The following is a 23,421-nucleotide window of genomic DNA, read 5'->3' on the forward strand; positions in this document are numbered from 1 at the left end:
GAGTTTCTTATGCTAATTTCACTTTTTTCTTTTAGTCTATAATGCAAAAATGTGAGAAATAAAAAAATAAAAAAAAGTGTGAATGGAAAAAGAGAAAAAAAGTCAGAACAAAAATTGAAACCATTTTTTGCGGTTATATTATAATTTATTTTTTGTATTTGTAAAAAAAAAAAATTGGGGCATCAATGATAAATTTTACAAGAAAGTTAGTGAAAATATAAATTTCACCATAAAAAAATAAATCCAAATTAGCCGTTGAAAAATACGAGAAAGATCAAATCTACCCCTACATGAACTTTTTTAAATAAAAAATTAATGTAAAAATCATTTTTTCACTATTGTGAGATGCAAAGGGTATATGTGAGTCATTTATATAACAGTAAAAGTATATATGAGTGACTTTTATAACGAGAAATATATCAACTCTAAATAATAAAAGTTGTGGGGTATATTAGGTGTTTTCCTAGTTGATTTTGAAGCTAAAGACAGATTTTAATGTGTTTCTTTTTTCTCTTGCTATATTAGTGTGTGTGAATTAAAAAATTTCAAAGTCATCAGTCCCTGTTCAGTCTTCATTTTGATTGTAAAAAATGTCTTTAAGATACATATATACATGTGATGAATCAAATTGTGTGTTTTGACTCAGGTGGAAGATGGATTCAGGGGATGGCTCTGTTTCAAAGAGGAGGACTAGACAACAATCTTTTAAAAAAAGGGCCAAGTTAAATAAGAAGAGGAACAGATTGAGTCAAAGTGGTAATCGTACGACTTGTTCTATGAATGTGAATAGTGGAGAGGATGTTAGTCGTGGGAGGAAAAGAAAAATGGCGGAGTGTTCGAGAGATGACAAGAGAAAATCAAAAAATGCAAGGGTGGTAAGAAATGTGGGAAACAATGGGAGGAGGAAGTTTAGTCCAGGAACTTGTGAGTCCATCACGAAACGGCCTTTCATCGAGGAAATGTCTGATGATGATTCTAAGGAGGAGAGTGATCCTGATTTTGTTATCGTTGAGGAGGAGGAGGAGGAGGAGGCTGTAAATACGTCAGGATCTTCGTCCAATGTTGGGTTAAGGAGTCCTATGTTGAATGCAGCAGAGGAGGTTGTTTCATCTACCTCAAGCATGTGTAGCACAACTGATGAATCCGAAGAGTTAACTGATATAACCTCATCTTCTCAGTCGGAATTTGAATCTTCAAGTGATGATATTGATAGTGATGACCCCAATGACAAGAATAACCGGGTGGTTGAATCATCGAGTTCGGATGATATAAGCAGTGATTTTGATGATGAGGAATCAGAACATGATGATCTGAGCTATCCTAAAAAAAATGGAGGAAAAAAGAAGTCAGATCGGGGACTAGTACCTCAGCTTGTTGAAGACGGTGAAAAGCACAAGAAAGGCCGACCATATATTCTTCGGCCACGCTCAATTTCTAAGTCCAAAAAGAAGAAATTAAACCATGGAAATTGTAGTAGACTGATTCTTCCTAGTGATGACAAGAATAACCGGGTGATTGAATCACCGAGTTCTGATGAAATAAGAAGTGATTCTGATGATGAGGAATCAGAACACGATGATATGAGCTCTCTTAAAAATGATGAAGAAGGAAAAAAGGAGTCAAATCGAGGACTAGTACCTCAGCTTGTTGTTGACGGTGAAAAGCACAAGAAAGGCCGGGCATATATTCTTCCGCAACGCTCACTTTCTAAGTCCAAAAAGAAGTTAAACCATGGAAATTGTAGTAGATCGATTCTTCTTAGTGATGACCCCAAAGACAAGAATTACCAGGTGATTGATACATCGAGTTCTGATGAAATAAAAAGTGATTCTGATGATGAGGAATCAAAACATGATGATCTGAGCTGTCTTAAAAATAATGAAGAAGGAAAAAAGAAGTCAAATGAGGGACTAGTACCTCCGCTTGTTGACGGTGAAGAGCACAAGAAAGGCCAAGCATATATTCTTCGACCACACTCACTTTCTAAGTCCAAAAAGAAGAAGTTAAACCATGGAAACTGTAGTAGATCGAATCTTCTTAGTGAGGACCCCAAAGACAAGAATTACCGGCTGATTGAATCATCGAGTTCTGATGAAATAAGAAGTGGTTCTGATGATGAGGTATCAGAACATGATGATATGAGCTGTCCTAAAAATAATGAAGAAGGAAAAGAGAAGTCAAATCAGCTTGTTGTTGACGGTGAAAAACACAAGAAAGGCAGACCATGTATTCTTCAGCCACGCTCACTTTCTAAGTCGAAAAAGAAGAAGTCAAACGATGGAAATTGTAGTAGACCGATTCTTCTTAGTGATGACGAGGAGTCTAAATCCTTGTCTGAAGAGGACTGTGAGGTTGATGAGTCTGCAAAAAATATTGTTCAAAAGGATGTTATTAAAAAGACTCGGAAGAACACTCTTGAAGATTCTGAATTTCTGAAGTTTGTCGTTGATTCTATAATAAATGTTGATGATCATGATAAACTCACTCCTCCTGAAGAGAAGGAACAGGTTCCTGTCAAAGAAACACTTCCTTTAGTATTCCGGTTTGAAGACGAGGAACCTTTCCCCCCGGAGAAAGAAGAATGGGAAAAGGAAATTGAAAATCTTTTTGTTGAAATGGACACGTGTATCTTAGAATCACATATTGGCTTTACAAATCCATCTGTTTCGCTGATGCAGAATGGAGACATAAGTGGCTGTGAGATGGGAAACCACCATCTTGTGCTAGATGAACAAATTGGACTCATCTGTAAAGTTTGTTCACACGTGCATTTGGAGATCAAGTACATCTTCCCTCCTTTTGTAAGTATACGAGTTTTGTCATCCTTATATTTGATTTTATAAACTCTGCTCTCCAATTTATTTTTGCTTCACTCTTAAAATCTTGAATTTATGTTATCTGCAGGCTGAGAGAACTCGAGGGAGGAATGGAAGAAAATATTGTAGAGAGTCGCCATCACTCTTGGATGTTGACGGCTTCAGATTTTCTGATTCTTCCACAGTCCAGGATTCTCCTGTTTATGAAGAAGGAACCGTGTGGGATTTAGTTCCGTCAAATGCCAAAGCAACAATGTTTCCTCATCAACGCGGAGGATTTGAGTTCATGTGGAAAAACATTGCTGGAGATATAATTCTTGAGAGACTGAGAGAGCCCCTATCTGATAGTAAAGGAGGATGCATAATCTCACATCCACCTGGCACTGGAAAAACCCGACTCACCATAGTATTTCTTCAGTCATTTCTGAAAATGTTTCCAAAGTGTCGGCCTGTAATCATAGCTCCTTCCAATTTGCTTCTTAACTGGGAAGCCGAGTTCCATAAATGGGAGGTGAACATTCCCTTCCACAACTTGAACAACAAGGATTTCTCTTTCCAGGAAGATGAAGCTACTGCTAGTGTCTTCCACTGTTTATCCCATGCCGGAAGAAAAAATCCACAGCTTATACGTATGGTGAAGCTGAGATCCTGGGCTAAAAGTAAGAGTGTTTTGGGAATCAGCTATGACTTGTTCAGGATTCTCACGGGAGGTGATGGAGACGGTTATGCCAAAGAGATTAGAGAAATCCTTCTAAAATTACCCGGTCTTCTGATCCTTGAAGAAGGGCACACTGCTCGGAATGAGCAAAGCCTTGTGTGGAAAGCATTGAAAAAGGTTGAAACAGAGAAGCGCATACTTTTGTCTGGAACTCCGTTCCAGAATAACATCAAAGAGTTGTACAACACTCTCTATGTAGTTAGTCCGAAGTTCGCTTCAGATTTGGAGCAGAAATGGGCTTCTCTTAGCAGTTCCATTGACAAAAATGCCCGAGCATTGGAAGAGCTTAGGGATATTATTTCACCATTTGTTCATAGATGTAGTGAAAATGTAAAGAAGGTAAGTCTTCCGGGTATAAGGGATACAGTGATACACTTGAAGCCGACAGATTTGCAGAAAGAGTTGCTTAAAAGAATTCCAGAGAATCCAGGCTCGTTTTACGAACAAAATCTAGTGTCTCTGATCTCTGTTCATCCTTCATTAGTGGCAAAGAGGAAGGAGTTTTCTGAGTCAGTAAGTCATCTAAAAGAACAAAGATGTCGGTTGGATCCAGACATTGGAGTAAAAATGAAATTTGTTGTTGAACTAATCAAACTCTGTGGTGGCCCGAAGGAGAGGGTTATAATATTTAGCCAGTTACTTGATCCTCTAAACCTGATCAAGGAGCAACTCAATTCTCTCTTCGGCTGGACTTTAGGCCGTGAGATTCTCTATATGGATGGGAAACTTGATGTAAAGCAGCGACAGATATCAATAAATTCTCTTAATGACCCTAACAGTGATGTAAAAGTGCTTCTTGCTTCGATAAAAGCCTGTTCAGAAGGAATAAGTCTTATAGGGGCCTCAAGAGTGGTTTTGCTTGACGTTCTCTGGAATCCCTCAGTACAACAACAAGCTATCAGTCGAGCCTACAGGAATGGTCAGACTAAAGTTGTGCATGTTTACAATCCAGTGATATCAAAATGGGAGGTTGACAAGATAGAACAGCAGACGAGAAAAAAGTATCATTCAGATGTACTTTTGTCTAGAAATGAAGTCAAGATGGATCCTTCACGTTCCGTGTCAGAGGATAACATACTAGAATCCATGGTTAAGCATGAGGGCCTCCGTCATATTTTTGAAAAACTATCTCATGCACCATGTACTACATGATTGTAACCAATCAAACAATAAGGTTAGTATTACTATCATTAACTGCAGACTGGAAACAACCTCTTGCATTTCTGCAAGGTAAGACTGCATGTAATAGACTCTTGTGGTCCAGTACCGACCTGCCCTTTTATCATTAACTAGAGAATACGTACACTTAACCAAATTATTACTGCTATAAGTTTCATTTAACACTACTGTGTTGCAAATAAGCTGTTTATATCGATTAAAAACATCATGAATGTTGCTTTTTGGACATAAAATTTATTTTTTAAACATTTTTATCGATTTCTTATTCCCTTCCTTGTGGTTTCAGGCACTTTGAGGCAATTCTATGGTTTCAGATTCACACCTGGTTAATGAAAAATGCAGAAGAGTTTTCATCATCCATGGGATGTTCTTGTAACTTTAAAAGTATTGCTTCATGCATATTTTATAGTCTTCCCATCATATTTTATGGTTTTCATACTATTAAAACTTAAATTCTCATAATTTGTAGTAACTAAATTTTAACATCTTGCAAGTCTGTAGCTATTCTATTTTAGTTAGTATATCCAAAAAAAAAAATCAATTCTAATTAGTAAAAAGCAAAAGTATCACCAATAAACTCATTGCAAATGTCTCCATAAAAATAAATGTACGAAACAAATCAATTAGATTGACAATCTAATATATCACATAAAAACTTTTCTTGGATTTTTAACGAAAAAATCTAATATGCCATCGAACTTTGAGAAAAGGCTCATCTATGTCATCTGCCAATAGTTTTTTTCATCATTCTGTTGTGTCTTTCTAAATCAAAGTTTTCTCTTCTTCCTTTGAGAATCATCTTAGCTCTCCTAGTGAAGATTCTGCTTTGCTTCAGTTATAAAATCCTTTGAAATATCCGACTTTTCCCTATGTGATACTTCTTTCCCGAAAACAGTTTCATGGAATATTGAGAGGGGGATGGAGTTACTTGTGACATGTTAAACATTCATGTTATCGCAATGGAAGTATTCATCCCAACCGCAGCCTGGTCCAACTTCAGACACTAAACCTTGCTAACAATTACTTTTAGCTATTTCATCTAACTCCCTTGGAGGCGAAATTCCCAATGTTTTCCCTTAACCTCCAAGAACTATGTTATTTAAGTCTTTCTAGTTGCAGCTTCATCGGTCCATTTCCGCAATCACCTGTGAATCTCACAAACCTTTCTATCGTTTGATCTTTCATCAAATAACATCACCGTCGATGTGGGAATACAAATCACTTTTCCTAGCCTAGAAGTTTTACTGTTATCATCTTGTGAACTGAAGGATTTTTCATACTTCTTGAGAAATGTAAAGACACTTGAAGTCATGGATATTTCTAACAATAAGTTTCGTGGTCAAATCCCTAACTGGTTTACCGGCAAGAGGCATGGGACTTCTTGAGGCACCTAAGCCTTTCACATAATTCATTAACAGGCCACCTACCACAATTTCATTATTATAGTCTAGAGTCTCTTGATCTAAAATTTAACTTCCTTGAGGAGTCACTACCTTCATCGATTTGTAACATGAGTAATCTTAGACTTCTCACAGACGATATTCCAATGGAACTGGGACAGTTGAATACACTTAAAGCATTAGATCTCTCTTGTAATCTGCTCACAGGAAAGATTCCGCGAGAATTGACAAGGCTAACCTTTCTGGAAATGTTTAACCTCTCTCAGAATCTTCTTGTCGGGCCACAACTCAACACAATTGAAAATGACTCATATGGTGGAAAACCTTGATTTATGCAGTCCTCCTTTAACAAAACAATGTGGAACGTGTGATCCATAGCATGCTCCTCAACCATTGTAGTCTGGAGAAGAAGAAGACGAGTCATTATATTTTGCAAGTGGATTTTCGTGGGAATCAGTAGTCATAGGCTGTAGTTGTGGACTAGCTGTTGGAATTTTTCCGTTTTAGTTTCTCTCTGATTAATTTTCTGGTTTGTTGTTTGTATATATATAATTGATAGCAACTTTATTGTACTATTTTTTTTCTCTATGAACATATGAAAGAACCAGGTAAACTAGGTGAGCAGTACTTCATATTCCTTTTACTTCAATGGCATATGTTCAACAGATAGAACAAGTATTTCCAATTAAGTGTTTGCTTATCTGAGATCATTTCCTGCAATTTGACACTACTCGGCCTCCGTTTCAATTTGTTTGTGTGATTTTGACTTGACATGGAATTTAAGAAAATAAAGAAGACTTTTGAATCTTGTGGTCTCAAATTAAAGATATATATAGTGTACCAAAATGTCCTTTAATCTTGTGGTATTCAACATGTCGCGTGGAAAGTTGGAATTAAACAGTTCCCAAAAAAAAAAAAAAAAAGAGACAAGTTCCCCTAACTAGAGTACACCAGTTTTCGTATCACTATGAGGTGCTTATGCCAAGATTCGACAAATTTTCTTAACATTCTAGACCATGGGGTGTCTCAAAAGAACAAGTCCCCCTACCTAGGACTTGTCAAATATTGTGAATTTGGGTACTGCAAATTTTTACTTCTTACTGCTCGAAGTTAAATTTTAGGGAATGGACTCAAATATGCCATCAAACTTTGAATAGTGTCTGGTTGGAGGCCTTAACATGTTAAACTTGAGAAAGCAAATTTGATAAGCTCATGCTGGAAATGTGTTAGAACTTGATGAAAGATTAAGAGACGACTACTGTCACAAAAGGAGGAAAGCACTTTATAATTTCTACTCACCTCTTAGTCATTTGCTCAACTATTAAATTCACCATAATTTGCAATGACATTTTAACTTCCAATAGTAAGAAGTGATCAAAAGTTCACATTATTCAAGCAGATTGTTAGTTTAAACACATTTTTATTTCGAGTTTAAGTATACCATACGAATCAATGATGCCACACATTTTAACATTCAATACAATAAACACAATAACTACAGAGAGTAGCTATCATCTGATGTAACTTTTTGTTTATGAAGTAACATCTTATTGAAGAATTCTAGTCCTCCAAAAAATTATGTGTATACCATTTCTTTTCACAGTTATTGTGAATGCCACATGTTCAACACCAACAATTCCTAATGTTAACAAAATCAAATTTTACGACAGCAAAAGAACCTCATGATAGAAGACAAAAAGAAGTAAAGCTCTCTCTCTGCATTTACTTGATGATAAAACAGTTTGCTGCCTGATTCAGAGTACAGGGCTAAGCTTGTAATGACCATCTCCGAAGGTGAGATCTGGTTCAGGAGCTCAATTTAGCGCAACATGAGAAATAAAGTGCAATTCTATACTGTTATGAATAAGGGCATTCAATTTTGCAATAGAATAAACTACCTCACCAATCTAATAAAAAAGAATATTCAATGTAATATGGCATGTCAGGCCTTATTGAGAGGCCTTCTCTATTGAGTTGAAGTTCTACCAGATGCCAACTATTATCATCAAAACTAATATTCTTCATATATATCAAACAATTAATGAAGCATTTAAATGTTGCACTTGTTGATCGTATATTGAGTCTCCTAGGATGACAACTCAATAGCAAAGCATCCAGAAACGTTGGGCACTCCCCTTTCCTCCATGTACAATTCACATTTAAAACGTCGACTTTGGGGGTAGCAACTCCTTGGTGCAGTTGCAAATCTGTCAAGTTGATCTCATTGCATTTGGAAAAATCAAGGGAAATTTCAGGGCAAGAGATCGAATTTGATAGTAGCTTTCTCAAGTTACAGAACCATGTAGCTTTTAAACTGCTAAAGCACAGAAGATTGATTTTCAAGTGCTTCAATTGTCTTGCAATTTTTAGTTTAGGAATTTTATATCCCATATACTCAAGTGACTCCAAATTTGAAGAATCAATCTCCTCTATATCCTCACAATTTCGAATCTTCAAGTCCTTCAGGGATTGAGATCCAGAAATAAGGTTCTGCAGAAATTCATCAGATATTCTCACATATGATATATCTAAAGATTTTAGATTCTGACATTCAACAATATCCAATTTTCCCCATAAATAACCGTCATAAGTCAGGTGTTCAAGAGTTGGTGCTTGGATTTTAACAAGTTCGTTTTGTTCTCTTGACTTAATGGAAACTGACTTGATCTTTTGAAGATTCAACGTCAACTCAATCTTTTTGAACCCCCAACAATAATCAAAGATGAAGCTGACAATCAAAGGACAACAATTAAGTAGAGTTTGTAGCATGTTTTCATCTAATTTGACATGGGTTAGAGAAAGCTTTCTCAAAGAATTGCAACTCATCACATCGCTAGAAAACGAAATAGGCATAAGAGTACACCAGTCCACAACCAATTGTGTTAAAGATTTTGCTGCCAAGATTGTGAAAATAGGCAATGAAAAGTTATGAACTTCAAAGAAGAGATACTTTACACCATTCTGAAGTGCAATGTCAAGCCACTTATCAATAGGCTGAGAAACTAGTATGATAATTCAAACTTATCCATAGGAATTTATTCATCCCTATATCGGTTCATGATCATATCCACTAGTTCCAAATTTCTTCCACTATAAGGATATTTGAATTCAATGTTGGGATGTGTAAACCACGATCGTAGCCATGTTTTCGAGAGAATACTCATCTTGGCTGCATCTTTAAAACTAAGGTAAGAAGCAATTTTTTCAATGAGACATTCAGGCAATATGTCAATAGTGGTTCTCTCCATCATGAAAATTTCAAGATGAAAACAAACCCTAATAAATGTGAACTGAATTTATAAGTTGTTGTGTATTGTTCATTTGTTTGTAACAAGCCGTACTTCTATAGTTACAGAATTAACAATTTATTCTTATAAAAATATTTTCCTCTAACGAGTATAAATATTTTTTTTGGCAAAATTTCAGAAAAGTACAATTACTTAAACTTTTATTACAAATACAATCAACCCAAAATTTAATTTGGCATACTACAATATACATCTGGATTCTGGTATAATATACAAAACTTTCATATTATATTTTTACAAATATGTTTAAATACTTGATGTATAATATTATATACCTAACTAGTCTCATGGAATGTGTGTTGTACGTTTATCCCTAATTATTCTTATATAACTTCTTCATATTTAAAAATTGTGTAATTAATTTTTTATTTTTAATTAAAAAAAGATAATCCATGTAGGAGTATATTTGATCTTTCTCACACCTTTTTTTTTCTTTTGACTATTTTTATTCATCGAGTAATTTGATTATATATATTTGATGATTAAATTTATTCACTTATTTTTTTATAAAATTTGTTATATAGATACCCCAAATTTTTTTATAGATATAAAAACTAAATTATAATATAGTTGCGACATATAATAATTTTAATTTTTTTAAAACTTTTTAATCTTTGTCATTCACACTTCTTTCTTTTTATTTCTCTTATTTTTTTTTTCACTAAAGAATGAAAGAAAAAAAATAAAATAAGATTTAAAGGCTCAAATTAATAATAAATGATCTCAAAAGTAAAGCTTTAACTCAAAATAACTAACTTAGAATATTTAAAAACATTTAACTGCCAAAAGAGGCAACTCATGTCTTAAACATCAATAATAGAAATGTAAAGACTCCTCAATTACTACTGACTATCTATGAAGCCTCTAACACTATGAGGGATGTTAGGACAAGACCCCGATCATCCTAATAAAACTGAAATACTAGAAATAAAATAAGGGATCCTCCGGAAGCAAGGAGGATCACCAAAGCTAACTCGAACTGCTACGGTAGCAACAAAGCACCCGTTGATGACCTTGATCTCCTGTATCTGTATCATGAAACGATGTAGGCCAAATGACATCAGTATATTGAATATACGAGCATGTAAGGGGAAATCTGAAACATGACATAAACTTGAACTGGAATTGAAGAAACATACTCACCTCATCTCAACTCAAAGTTACTCAAACTCAGAAAATACTCAACTTGGTTCAATATAAAAGCAACAATATAGATGCATTGTAAAAAATCTTTTAAAACAGTAAATGACAACTCAATGTATTTAAAAATACAATAATAACTCACTTTGTATGTAAAAATACAAAATAACTCTATTTGGGAGATTCTTTAACCGACAACCATCACTATGAGCTATGTGATGATACAACGTCTCTCCCATGCTATCAGAACTATCATATACCTTGCCGGAGTATAAAAAATCCTCAACTAAGTGGATCCACTAAGCTATGCTGAAAAGCAATAAGGAATTATCTAAAACGTATGACCCTTTCCACCCACGTTGATTACATGATTTATGACGACTTTGAGTGATTTGAACTCGTCCCCATATCGGTGCTTAATTGTTATATTCTAGGTGTTTTGATGATCATCACAAATGCAGGGACCCGGTCCCTGACAGAGTGCTCTTGTCCAAATTCAAAATAGGGTATAGATGTAAAGCTGTCTTATCAGGTTGGTTGGTGAAAAGTGCAGCGTACTTCACCAATAGGAAGGGCAGACGAGGTTGTTTGTTTCAGTGGTCAAAACTCTTGTTGGTGATTTATATATATAACAATAAACAAACAACATTATTCATTCAAAAAGAGAGAGAGGTAGCAAGTCTTTTCAAGAAAACATTGCAAGGGACCCGGTCCCGAAAAGACTGCATACGTGAAAAAGTCAAATGACAACTGGCTAAAAGCTGTCACATCTGACATGGTTGGTGCACATCTTTTCACAACAACATGCTCTCAACCAATGGTGTCCCAAGGTGTTTGTGTCTATTTGATATAGTCTCTTCTCCAAAGACACAACTCAAGATTTGGCAAACAAAGATTTGAATTTATGAAAATTCATAAGCTTACAAAGAAAAGGCAATCTTCAAAGAAGAACACTGCTCATACTCAAAAAGGGACATTATAGAGTACTAAAGAGTCTTTGTTGTACTTTGAGCTTTGTATCTTATGTGTTTACATTGTAAGATTCGTTTCACATTCATAAAGAAACGTTTCAAACCTTTGTGTGTATTGTTGTAAGAACACAGTTAGAGTTAATTGTGTGTATTAGGTGTTGAAGTCTATATTAATTCGTGGTAGTTAATATAGTGGGCAATGGATGCATTGCTTTGACTCAATAAGTAATAGAGGTATTACTTAGTGTGAGATTAAGAGTTTAGTCTCATTATTGTGGTTGAAATCTGTATTCACTTTTGCTTGGAGATTAGTGAAGGTAGTTGATGATCATGTGTGACAAGTTGTGATTTTACTCCCTTGAGCAAGGAGGTTTCCACGTAAAATCGTGTATGCATATTTTACTTCTAGTTATTTACTTTCCGCACTATAACTATACAAGGGACCTGGTCCTATGATCACTGGTAGATGCGTACATTCTATCAATTTGTATCAGAGTGTTGGATTCTCTATCTGGTTAACACCAAGAGAATATCCTGAAGGAATGACGGCTCCACCAAGCCTAGAAAAAGGTCAATCCACCACCCGTCCTCCTCGATTTAACAGCCAGAGTTCTATGGATGGTGGAAGACCAGAATACATGATTATATTATGGTGAAAGACAACGAGCTGTGTGATGTGGTGCTTGATGGTCCCTATGTTCCCACTAAAGATGTCAAAGAAGGAGAACTCACTCGAGTGATTCCCAAAACTAGAAAGATATATGATGAAGCAGACAGAAAGAATATCGAGAAAAATTATAAGGCCAAGAAGTTGTTGGTATGTGGAATAGGAGCAGACGAATATAACATGATTTCGGCCTATGAAACGGCTAAGGAAACAAGGCGGATCTACGTAGAGCGTGCCGGGTGCTGAGCACCCATTGACCCCGACAAATTTTTTGTATATTTATATAGAAAATCTGCAAAAATGAATATATAATAGATATGAGCACCCATCAAGATTTTGAACAAAAGCACTGATAGGTGCTTTGGTTCAAGGCCCGGTCTTAAAAGTCATGCGTGCGGGGCTGTAGGTCGAGGGATCGATTCTCCCCAGTAGCAACCCATTTTTTTCTCCATAAATTATACATTTTTCATATTAGATCTCAACCTTTTACAACATTCATAAATGTTCTTCCATAGTCTTTTTTAGCTGGATTTGACCACACTACATAATTTAGGTTGGAAGTTAGATCTCATTCTTGAAAATTAATTAATGAAGCCTTAGTAATCTTTAGAAACATATCTCTCATTAACATCATGTATTTTCTTGTACATAAAATAAATTATTATTTATAATATCATATTAAAATGCATTTCAAATTGATTCATGAGAAATTATATTTGAATGTTTTGAAAAAGACATTTGCAATTTCTCATGAATCAATTTGAATTGCATTATATTAGCCCAAATTTAAAATGGGATGAAATAAATAGATCAAATGAGTCCATATAATAAAATAAACGGATTATTAACTTATCCAAACATAAATGAATTAGACGAATCATAAATATTTGGACTGATTTTTCCCACCCCTACCAAAAACTGATTTGCCTGACTCGTGAGTTAACAGTAGGTGATCAACATCTGATATAACATTTAAAATTTTATTTGCAAATTATGTATCAATATGTATAGATACAATAACAAAAATAACCTTTAGCGACAATTAATTAACGATAATAGCTTAATTACTGCTAAATGTGTATTTTTAGCTGCAATTAGCAGTTCTTGATGTTACGTTTTCATTAATGGTAGATACTTTCCAGGAAAGTCCAAGCGTAAATCTCTTGACGTTATATATTCTCATCATTTGCATATTGATATTTGTTATGTCTTTATTAATTTACATCTTCAAGAGCTTAATAATTGTTTTAATGTTGTGAGTAGTGACTTACTTCTTGGTATGACTAACTTGAATTCAGTTAGTTCATTTTGTGGTTTTGATAAGAACAGGATAATGATATTGACTGAGTATTATAAAAACTAGTTTGATAGCAATAAGCTTCGAGATCTCAGTTGTTAGCGTGATAATTTTATAGTTTATGCTCGTAATTTTGATAAGAGGTTCTTCAACTAGAAGAGAATTAGTGACTTTGCTAAAGTATTGGTGAAGTCAAATCTGCATCAAACTTGGCTACATGTTTATTTGCATATCAATTTGACTCTCATTCTTCGTGTTGCTACTGTTTCTGTGGAACGAGCTTTTTCATCCATGAAGTACATCAAAAATGAATTTCGTAATAGTAAAGGTGATGAATTTTTTAATGGTTGTGCAGTGCTCATTTCCTTAACATAAAAATAAATGAGGAAAGCTTGCAAGAGTAAATTATTAGTTATAATTGGTAAGAGAAGCTAGGAAAATTTGGATTTCATTTCATAGTTTTTCTAAGAAATGAAGAGTTTATAACTATAACGTTTAAATAGTTGTACACTTATACAGTTATACAATGCATTTATAGTAACTTTATAATAAGAGAAGTGAGCACCCACAAGCCTAAGATCCTGGATCCGCCACTGCAAGGAAATATGGCACTGCTTGAAGACAACCTATAAAGGAACAACTCAAGTTAAGGAATCAAAGGTGGATATGCTAACTACTCAGTATGAAAATTTTAGCATGAATGAAGGTGAAACTTTTCATGAAATGCACTCTAGATTCACCTCCATTACTAACGAACTTTGATGCCTTGGTGAACCCATTTATCCAAGTAAACAAGTTCGAAAAATCCTAAGAGTTCTTCCAACATATTGGGAAAGTAAAGTCAACGCCATCACTGAAGCTAGAGATCTGAAGACTCTCACAATGGATGAGCTCATCGAAAATCTATAGAACTATCAGCTGAATAGACAACAAGATTCATCTAAGAGAGAGGGAAAGAAAAAAAAGTCTGTGGCTTTGAAAGCCTCTCCAAGTGACATATCTGAAGATGATGAGGAGATGGCTTACTTGACTAAAAGGTTTCAAAAGATAGTCAAGAAACACGATGGCTTCCAAAGAAAGGGAAACTCCAGCAGGACAACTAATGCGAATGATCTTTACCATAAATGTGGAAGACCAGGACATTTCATGAGAGTCTTTCTGAGTAATAAGCAAGAATACAGAGATCATACAAGAGGAGACAAGAATAAGCGTATGGACCAGGTCCCTATGTTGGGCGAAAGGCAAATGCTGATTAGGTGATAAAGAAGGCCTTTGATGTATGTGGAAATCTAGTGATTCGGAGGAGTTCGAGCATCATGAAGATGTGTCTATGATGGCGGTCAAGGATGACGAGGACATCTTCAACTCCATTTTTTCGTTGATGGCAAAAACTGATGATAAATATGACAAGGACGAGGTAACACTTCTCAACCTTAAAAATGACATAAACACTTTCTCCATTAAGCGGTTAAGAAAACTTACTATTGTGTTAATCGACTCTATTGATGAATTAACTGGTGAGAGAAATGCCTTGAGAATGAATCTCGACATCTGTGAAGATGAAAAGATAACTCTTGTCTCTCATATATCTAAAGTTAAAGAGAGAATGATAGTGTTGGAAGTTGAACTTCTGCAGCTTAGAGATAACTCAGGAATCACCTTAAATGGAATAAGAAAACTGAGTGGTTTTGAGTTAGATCTGGAAAATATTCTTAAGAAAACTGAGTCAAAACTAGCAGCCTCACTAGAAAGAAATTCTCAGCTAGAGGTTGATTTAGTTCAAATTAAGGAAGAATTAAACAAATCCTTAAAGTGGACTAACTCATTTAAGATTCTCACCAACTTGGCAAACCAAAAATTTAACAGTGGAAAGGGCCTAGGGTGACGAAAGATAAAACCTCCATACAACCCTCATAGGAAGTATGTGTCTGTGTATGACAACTTGTTATGTACTTACTGTGGTCGAAATGGTCACTTGAAAAGAACTTGTGAGTCTCTAAAAAGGGCAAAAGAGACCAAAGTTGAGTTCTCAAAATCTGAAAATAAGAAGGAACCTGGTCTTAGGTATCACTTCAGTAAGAAAACCTTGCCTCCATGAACCAGACGATTTCTTATTAGGCCTTTTGATAGTTTTTGGGAACCCTGTCTTAAGTGGGTTCTTAAAGCTAACAAATGATTCTTACCTGCAGAAGAGAGGAAGCAGTTAGTGCTGGTTCATGGATAGCGGCTACTCAAAGCACATAACTAAAAAAATAAAAAAACTTCCTCTCTCTATCAAGGCACTTCAAAGTAAAGGTGTCTTTTGGCGCAGACATGTTTGGGAAGTTTGTGGAGCACACCATTGAGGATGTGTACTATGTCAATGGTTGAAGCAATCTTTCAAGTAATTCACAGATTTGTGATGGACGAAATAAAGTTAAGTTCTTATCTAATAAAAGTGTTGTCACAAACTTGCTTTCTCAGGTGATGATCTTGACAGAAAAGAGATGCAAGAACATGTATATTGCTGATTTGAATATTGCTCATAGTGACAGTCTCACTTGCCTTAGTGCTCAAAGTGAGAATGTTGAGGTATTAGACAAGAGACGTGCTCATGTGAGTGCTTCGCTACTGCACAAACTGTGTCAAGGGACCTGGTCCGCGGTCTGCCCAAAATAAAATTTGCAGATGGAAAAGTTTGTGATGCTTGTGTTAAAGAGAAGCAGATTAGACCATCTTTCAAGTGGAATAATCAGGCTTTTAATCTTTCAAAGAACTTTCGGGCTGAAGTGGTGAATACTACATGTTTTGTGACCAAAATGATGATATTGAGAAGTTTGATCTCAATGATATTGAAAGAGTATTTGTGGGATATTCTTCCTCTAGCAAGACTTATCGGGTGTATAAAAACAAAAATTGCGCATTGAAGAAAGTGTTCATGTGATTTTTGATGAGTCTGGAAGAATTAAGAAGTTGCAAAACAAAGAAGATTCTGAGATGGAAGAGTTGCTTCAGATTCAAAGAGATGGTCTAAACAGTGAACTTACTGAAGAATATCATCTTAATGAATCCAGCAATCCAAAAAAGCTAATACAGATAATGAACCTGATGAGGGACCTAGTCCGGTAGACAATTCTAAACAAAGATGTTGTAGTTCAAATTGATAATGTGAATTCTGAATGTGAGAATGAAGAAGCTGATCAAGCTCAATTTGAAAGAAGCAAAGTATGACACTCGGTTCCCCAACTAGCTGACAGGTTGTCCAAGTTCCTCTTTAACAATGGTTTTAAAAGAGGTAAAATTGACAAAATCCTCTTTTTGAAATCTCAAGGAAATTAATTGTTGATTATTCAAGTATGTATCGATGATATCATATTTGGAGCAACCCTTGAGGTGTTATGTGAAGAGTTTGCCGCACTCATGGGTAGTGAGTTCCAAATGAGCATGATGGGAGAATTCTTCATAGAGCTACAGATCAAGCAAACCTGTAACACCTCGGATTTGCTAAGGAAAACATTTCCTTTTTTAGCTAACTTGGTAAGGTGAAGTGCCATCGCCGAGTGACTTGGCGATTAGCCAAGTGGAGTCACCATCGCCTAGTGGACTGTCTCCATAGCCCAAGCTATTGGAAATTTGGGTGTGCCAGGTTGGGCTTGCCGTTCCAGTCAGCACATTGCCAAAGGACCCTCCCCTATCGCCTAAGTGTTCTGCCATCTAAGGTGAGTTACTGGAAATTAGGTGAGCCAAGGGATCACTTGGCGAATCGCCAAGTGCCCTTAGGCGAGCCTCAGCGTACATCATCTCCTAGAATAAATTAGGGTCTTTTCGGAGTCTTCTTAATTCGATACTACGTCATTTGATCCTTCACCTAGAAACGTATATAAGCATTCTATTCCCAAATTTCCCCCAACTTAAGTCATTCTCTCAAGAACCAAAAAGAAAACCCAGAGTTTTTCCCTCTAATATTTCTCTCTATAGAACTTGAAGAAGAAGAAAGAGTCCAAGCTAGGATCAAGCTCAAGTCTCCAATCCTCAAGTAATTGTGGGCTTTTTGATCAAGGTATGATGGCTTTTCTTCTATGGAAACCTTTCATCCATGGAACCCCTATGATTTCCCCAATTTAGAAGAAGAATTCCTCAATTCTAGTTAGGGTTTCTTCTAATGTTTTGGGTTTTGATCCAATTGAGTGGATTATGATTGTTTATGATTGAATTGATAGAATTACATGTTTATAGGATGAATTTACATGTACCCATGCCTAACGCATGTCTAGAACGATGGAATTGAAGTAAGTGAGTTTTATGCTATGAAAGGGGAAATTGAGGATTTAGATGTATTCAAATAGGATTGACATGGTACATTATAGATTGTCTTGAGATTGAGGCATATAAGATGAATTACGGTTTCTAAGGCTTTGAGAGTGAAGCTTATGATATGAATTTTTGGTAATTGATGTTATTGTTGGAGAAGGGATACTTCTCACATGAATTGCTTACGTATGAATGTATGAATGTGAAAGGCTTTCTCACATGAATGATTCTAGGTTGAAAGGAGTGCTCACCTAAAATGAATCTAGACTAAAAGACTATGTAATTGATGAGGCTAGAGGCGACTACCCTTGACCTTTATATGAGAAGGATATGAGGTGATTTTCCGTACTCCTTAGAATTTAACAAGAGGCGGCTCCCCATGTTCTTATTATGTAAACTTGAACTAGAGGTAATCATCCTCGTTCTTATTATGATGATTGGACATGGAGGCGAATGCCCATGATCCTTATTGAAAAGATGTGGAGGAGAATACCCGTGTCTTATGATGATGGACATGGAGGCGAATACCCATGGCCCTAAAGTATGTAAGGCAAGAGGAGGCTACTCATTAGCCTTTGGAGCAAGGCAAGAGGTGAATACCCATTAGCCTTTATTAGGAGGCAAAGAGGTGAATCCCCATGTCTTTAAAAGTAAGTATGAGTAAGATGAACTATGTTATGAAAATGAATAACTTGGATTGTTGCTTGAGATTCCTTCCATGAAGTAAGCATGACTAGAGACGGACGACCCAAGTCTTCACTAAGGATATGTAGAGGTTGCTTGAGAAGTAGTCCTCCTTTATTATGATGACTTATGTGCCTTTATTATAATTGTGGTTTATATTCACTAACCCTTATGTTTATGTTGTTGATGCAAGTTTTCATATTTAGTACATGTTTGTACTAACACATACTCTTTCCTACATTTCTTATCCAAATGTAGGGTTCGGCGATATTGACTCACCCTCGTGGCTAGGATCATAGTAGAGCAAGGAGTGAAGATTTGGTGAGTCCTTGATTTGGGGGAACGCTATCAAAGATACTTCATCCAATACTAAGCATAAGCGGTCGTTCAATAGAAATATAACCCAACCAAGGGTTGGGATCGTTTCCACACGGAGTGGTCATACTTAAGAATCAATAGAAAAGCATAAACATGCTTAAGTCAACTATAGCAAAGAAACATTTACAAAGAAAAACATAATAAATTAAGGGGTTGACACAAGTGTCAATTATTAACGAAGGGGGGTTTGTAGTCAATTAGCAACTAAAAACAACAAGTAATAAGAAAATGCAAATATGGAGACGGGATTCTTGGGATGTGATAGGATTATGGGCTAAGGTAAACAACTGGGTAATTGCTATTGATAGTAAATCGCTGTAAATTGGTAAATAAGCTAGACTTTAGTGGGGGTAAACTTTCTCTTGAACAATTTACCCTGAATCAAATTGGTTTCTCTAGAACACCAATAAACGGCAATGAAGCACAACCTTCGCCTTAGTCCATTCACTCTCTCGAGCAGAATGTGTGGGAAAGGGTTTAGGATTCACTCTCTCGAGTTGAACCCATGACAACCCAATAACCACAGACCATCGATTCAATGGTTTTGGTTTTAAAACCGAGAGAGAGAGAAAGCAAGACAAAAACACAAAGTTGAAATTGTATTTGCAACTACATCCCCATTAAATTCAAACACAACCACTGAATGAAATCACCTTTAAACAACGAATAAAAGTGTGTTGCGAAGGATCACTCGGCGCAGTAAGTCGGGATCGCCGATCTACTTGGCGATCCGCCCTTTGGTCATTCCTATCGCCTTTTCGCTTTGGCCTTCAGCACTTCAAGCTCTATAACTTTGGGCGATATGGTACTGCCTCACGGAATCGTTTGGCGACTCGCCGACTACTCCTTTTTGTCGCCTATTTAATTTTGTCCTTCAAAGCTTGGCACACTGGAATATTGGGCGAGACTAATTCCATTCGATGACTCACCCAATGGTTTAGGCGATCCTCAGGCCTTCTTTTCTTCGTTCATTCAGCTGCCTTGTTCCTTTTTGCTCCATAGTGTCCATGTTTTGTCCCTAAGTTCAAATACCTAAAATTCAAGGATTTACATTTGTTATTGAGACAAAATATGCATTTGAGGACACTAAATCTATTAAAATCAAGCCCTAAATGAGTCCAAATCGTGGACTCATCAATCTTCATAGCATTCGAGGATTTGACCATCATTTTCCTTTATATCTTTCATTTCATGTTTGAACTATTGCATGGGTTGTGTCCCAAGGATTCCATTGTTTTAGATGGTTTGCGAAAAATATATTAGACTTCCGCTCATTTATAAAGACTTTTGATTGTGTTGAAAATTGTTTTAAATTTCCTCATCATTTTTATTACTAAATGTTATGATATGCTAAGTGGCTTGTATGAGGCCTCTCGAGGTCTTGTACGCCATATTACATCTAGGGGGTTCCCCTAGGTCATGACAAAACCTCTAAAGATACCCTTGTTTGTCAAGAAAAAGTACATCAAAAAGCTACTCAAAAGGCTTAACATACTTGAAGTCAAGACAATGTTAAAAAGGGGTTATGGCATCATAAAGCTTTGCAAAATGGAAGATCAAGTGGCTTACATCTTCACCCAATGGCTAAGAAAGGACAAGTTTTTCAAGAACAAGGACATGTTTCTTGCTCAGAGAAGCTACTGAAGAAGTTTCATATTATGGATGCTAAGTCAATTAGTACTCCCATGAGGATCAACTCGAAGCTGGATACTGATGGATTTGGTCTAGATGTAAATGATACAAGTGTTAGGATTTATGCAAGACTCTAAGCTTGTCCAATAGAATCACATTTTAAGGCTGCGAAGAGAATCCTAAGACATTTGAAAAAGACAGGGACCTAGTTCTATTCTGTCCATCAGGAGATCTTTTGATTCAGAGGAATATGGTGATGTTGATTATGCTGGGTATCAAGTTGATAGAAAGTGTACCCCATGAATGAATTATTTTCTAGGCTGATCTCTCATTCATAGGGAACTAAAAGGCAAGATTCAGTTGCTCTTTCAACAACCGAGGCAGAGTATGTAGCAGGTGCAGCTTGATGTGCTCAATCTTGTGGATCAAGAAACAACTTGAAGCTCTTAGAAGACCTGACCAAGATAATCAAACTGCATTTGGGAATGCTGAAACCCTATTGAATGGATCCTGCCTGAAGCAATCAACCCTCTTATGACTATGCAAAAGGAGTAGGTATCCTTGCTTTTCAGTTATGTATGTTTTAGCAAATTCAGTCTCATACCTTTTGTAGGTATACACACATGGCAAAGGGCTGAAGGAAAAGGGAGTTCTAGACAGATCTAGGCAATCACATTCAAACTACAGAGAGGGACCCAGTCCGTTCTTGAAGGTTAGCACTCTTAACATTTCATTTTGAATTATGCATGTGAACCGTGGCAATTGCCACATGTCTGTCATTCAGGTATCTGATCGTTGTCCCATCAATTGAATACCAAGATAACACTTCCTTTCACATTATGCACCTTTTCACTTTCTCTATACTTCATATTTCTTTCCATCTCCCCAGAAAATTCAAATCCCCTTCAAAAAAATCATAAATTTTCAAAACCTTCTTTTCTCCTCTCTCAAAAACACTCCAAATGTGTAAACCCTTTGTTCCTACTGGAGAATTTCCCGATGAAGAAATTTTTGAGTGTGAAAAGGGACCAGGTCCAGCAAGCAACAAAAAGAATGTGGAAAAGATGATGTTCAAAAAGGAAAGGGTTGATACTCTGAGAACTCAAAGTATTCTAAATGGGAGGGTGTCTGACCTTGAAATAAAAAAAAATGAAATAGTTCCTCAGTTATTGATCTATTCATCTAAAAGGCCTTGAGTAATTTTGATTTTACCAATCTTTCTATCATGAGAAACTCAGGTTTACGTTGGAAGCTATGACAGTTGCTTTTGTTAATAGGGATACTGAAATAGTTTTCATGAAGGCTTAAATTCTGAAACAGCACAATCAGAGGGACCAGGTTGAGAAGACAACATGAAGCCTGAGCAGCAAAAATGCTTAACCTCAAGAGAAGCTTTTGAAAATCCGTGCTAATGAATATGTTCTACTAATCATATTCTTTCAATCCCTTGCTCCTAAGACATCCCCTCTCTTCCTAAATGCCTGTGTCAGTCCTCCTCATTTTCTATCGAAACTCAGTGGGCATTGTCTTGGTTCTCATTCGTAATAATATGTGCAATGCTTTGATTGCTGATCTTTTATTTATGAATGAAAAATTCTTGTTTCTACTGAATTGTCTCATTACTTTATGCATTTTTACTCATACTCAGTGTTTTTCCCAAGTGACCATGAATTTGCTTGAACTGCATTTCTGTCACCTTGGTTTACTGTTTTAACCCTTTTTTATTATGTCAAAAGGGGGAAAATTGTTAAGGTTTGAGATCAATGATGTTAGGTTTTGACACCGAATTTTGACCCTCCTTTCTTCTAATTTATTGTTTTCGAGATTCTAAATTAATAACGTATGAAATTATCCTTTTTCACAACTATTATTTACTACTACGACCGTTTATCATCATCGTTATTATGTTTCTATATTACTATTAAAATTATAAGTTTTATTATCGAAATTACTATTATCAATTTTTACACTTGTTTTCTTAAATAATGGATTTGTCGTCACCTTATTTCAAGCTTCGCACTTATTAAATTAATCATAAATCCATATTATTTTTATCTATTTTATATTAGCGTAGAGTCGTAATAGTAATATTTTGATTTCATAAATTCTTAATGGTCATCTTACAATATATATTGTATTGGTTATTAAGTTAGAAGCCCAAAAAACATTTAAAAGAAGAAGAAGAGAAACGACCCATAAATTTTGCCAAAAGCCCAATAATCTTGACCTACTCAGCCCAAATCCGTCTTTATTTTTAACCTAACAAAAACGAATTTGCAGCCCTTAATTTGTCTCTTTCTCTTCCTCAATCGTGGCTTTCATCCTCGGAAACAACAAAGGAGGAATTTTTGACTCCATTTTCATTTTTGGAACTCTATGTCTAAAAATCAAAATTTGTGTGCCTATTTCAAATGATTTCCTGCAGAAATCTGAAAACTTTGACCAAGATTTTCAGAGGAACTTTTGAGAAGAGTAAGCAAAAGTGAGACCTTTTCTCATTTCGATTTTTTCTGCTTTCTTTTTGCCCCTTTTGGCTTAAAATTCTGCTTCATCTCCATTTTGTTGTCATCTTTTGAAATGGCTTTCAACATTCAAATTCAAACAACCATTTTTCATTCAAATCCCGCTCAAAATTTCAAGAAAGAAGAACCTTAGTTTGTCCAACCAGCCTTTGCACTCATTTTTAATGGGAAGATTTTTCGACCTCCATAGCAGCCTTAGACATTCATTTTTAAAATAGGTTTTTACCATTGCACCAGAGTATTGCTTACTACTATTTCTGTTCAAAAATATTGCCTTTACATTCTCTTTCGATCTTGGCCGAAGCTTTGTTTTTTAGGCTTATTCGAGTTTGTCATTGTTCAAAGTTAGACCTTCGAACGAAGCACCCGTTCACTGCCCGGAAACAGGTGATATTCACTTCCTCGTCCTCTCTATTTGC

General features: G+C 35.8%; 2 protein-coding genes across 2 annotated transcripts; one reads left to right on the forward strand and one right to left on the reverse strand.

The window, feature by feature from the left end:
* Window positions 1-653: 653 nt before the first annotated feature.
* Window positions 654-5,056, forward strand: LOC125855212 (SNF2 domain-containing protein CLASSY 4-like). The gene is made up of 4 exons (XM_049534905.1): window positions 654-1,473; window positions 2,287-2,801; window positions 2,905-4,708; window positions 5,000-5,056. The coding sequence occupies exons 1-3, from the start codon at window positions 654-656 to the stop codon at window positions 4,684-4,686; spliced, it is 3,117 nt and encodes a 1,038-aa protein (XP_049390862.1). The 3' UTR covers window positions 4,687-4,708; window positions 5,000-5,056.
* Window positions 5,057-7,767: 2,711 nt separating this feature from the next.
* On the reverse strand, window positions 7,768-9,361 carry LOC125855777 (putative FBD-associated F-box protein At1g61330). The gene is made up of 3 exons (XM_049535481.1): window positions 9,274-9,361; window positions 8,271-9,115; window positions 7,768-7,914 (listed from the first exon to the last, which is right to left on the reverse strand). Exons 1-3 carry the CDS (start codon window positions 9,359-9,361, stop codon window positions 7,768-7,770), a joined length of 1,080 nt encoding a protein of 359 aa, XP_049391438.1.
* Between the last annotated feature and the right edge of the window lie 14,060 nt (window positions 9,362-23,421).

This window comes from Solanum stenotomum, chromosome 2 (genome assembly GCF_019186545.1).
Source record: "Solanum stenotomum isolate F172 chromosome 2, ASM1918654v1, whole genome shotgun sequence".
NCBI lineage: Eukaryota > Viridiplantae > Streptophyta > Magnoliopsida > Solanales > Solanaceae > Solanum > Solanum stenotomum.

Coding starts and splice junctions, on each gene's coding strand:
- LOC125855212 (XM_049534905.1), top strand. CDS start 654: ATGGATTCAGGGGATGGCTCTGTTTCAAAGAGGAGGACTAGACAACAA. Junction 1,474..2,286: donor ATTAAACCATGGAAATTGTA/GTAGACTGATTC, acceptor ACGATGGAAATT/GTAGTAGACCGATTCTTCTT. Junction 2,802..2,904: donor AGTACATCTTCCCTCCTTTT/GTAAGTATACGA, acceptor TGTTATCTGCAG/GCTGAGAGAACTCGAGGGAG.
- LOC125855777 (XM_049535481.1), bottom strand. CDS start 9,361: ATGGAGAGAACCACTATTGACATATTGCCTGAATGTCTCATTGAAAAA. Junction 9,116..9,273: donor TAAAGATGCAGCCAAGATGA/GTATTCTCTCGA, acceptor TTATCATACTAG/TTTCTCAGCCTATTGATAAG. Junction 7,915..8,270: donor CCAAAGTCGACGTTTTAAAT/GTGAATTGTACA, acceptor CTCCTGAACCAG/ATCTCACCTTCGGAGATGGT.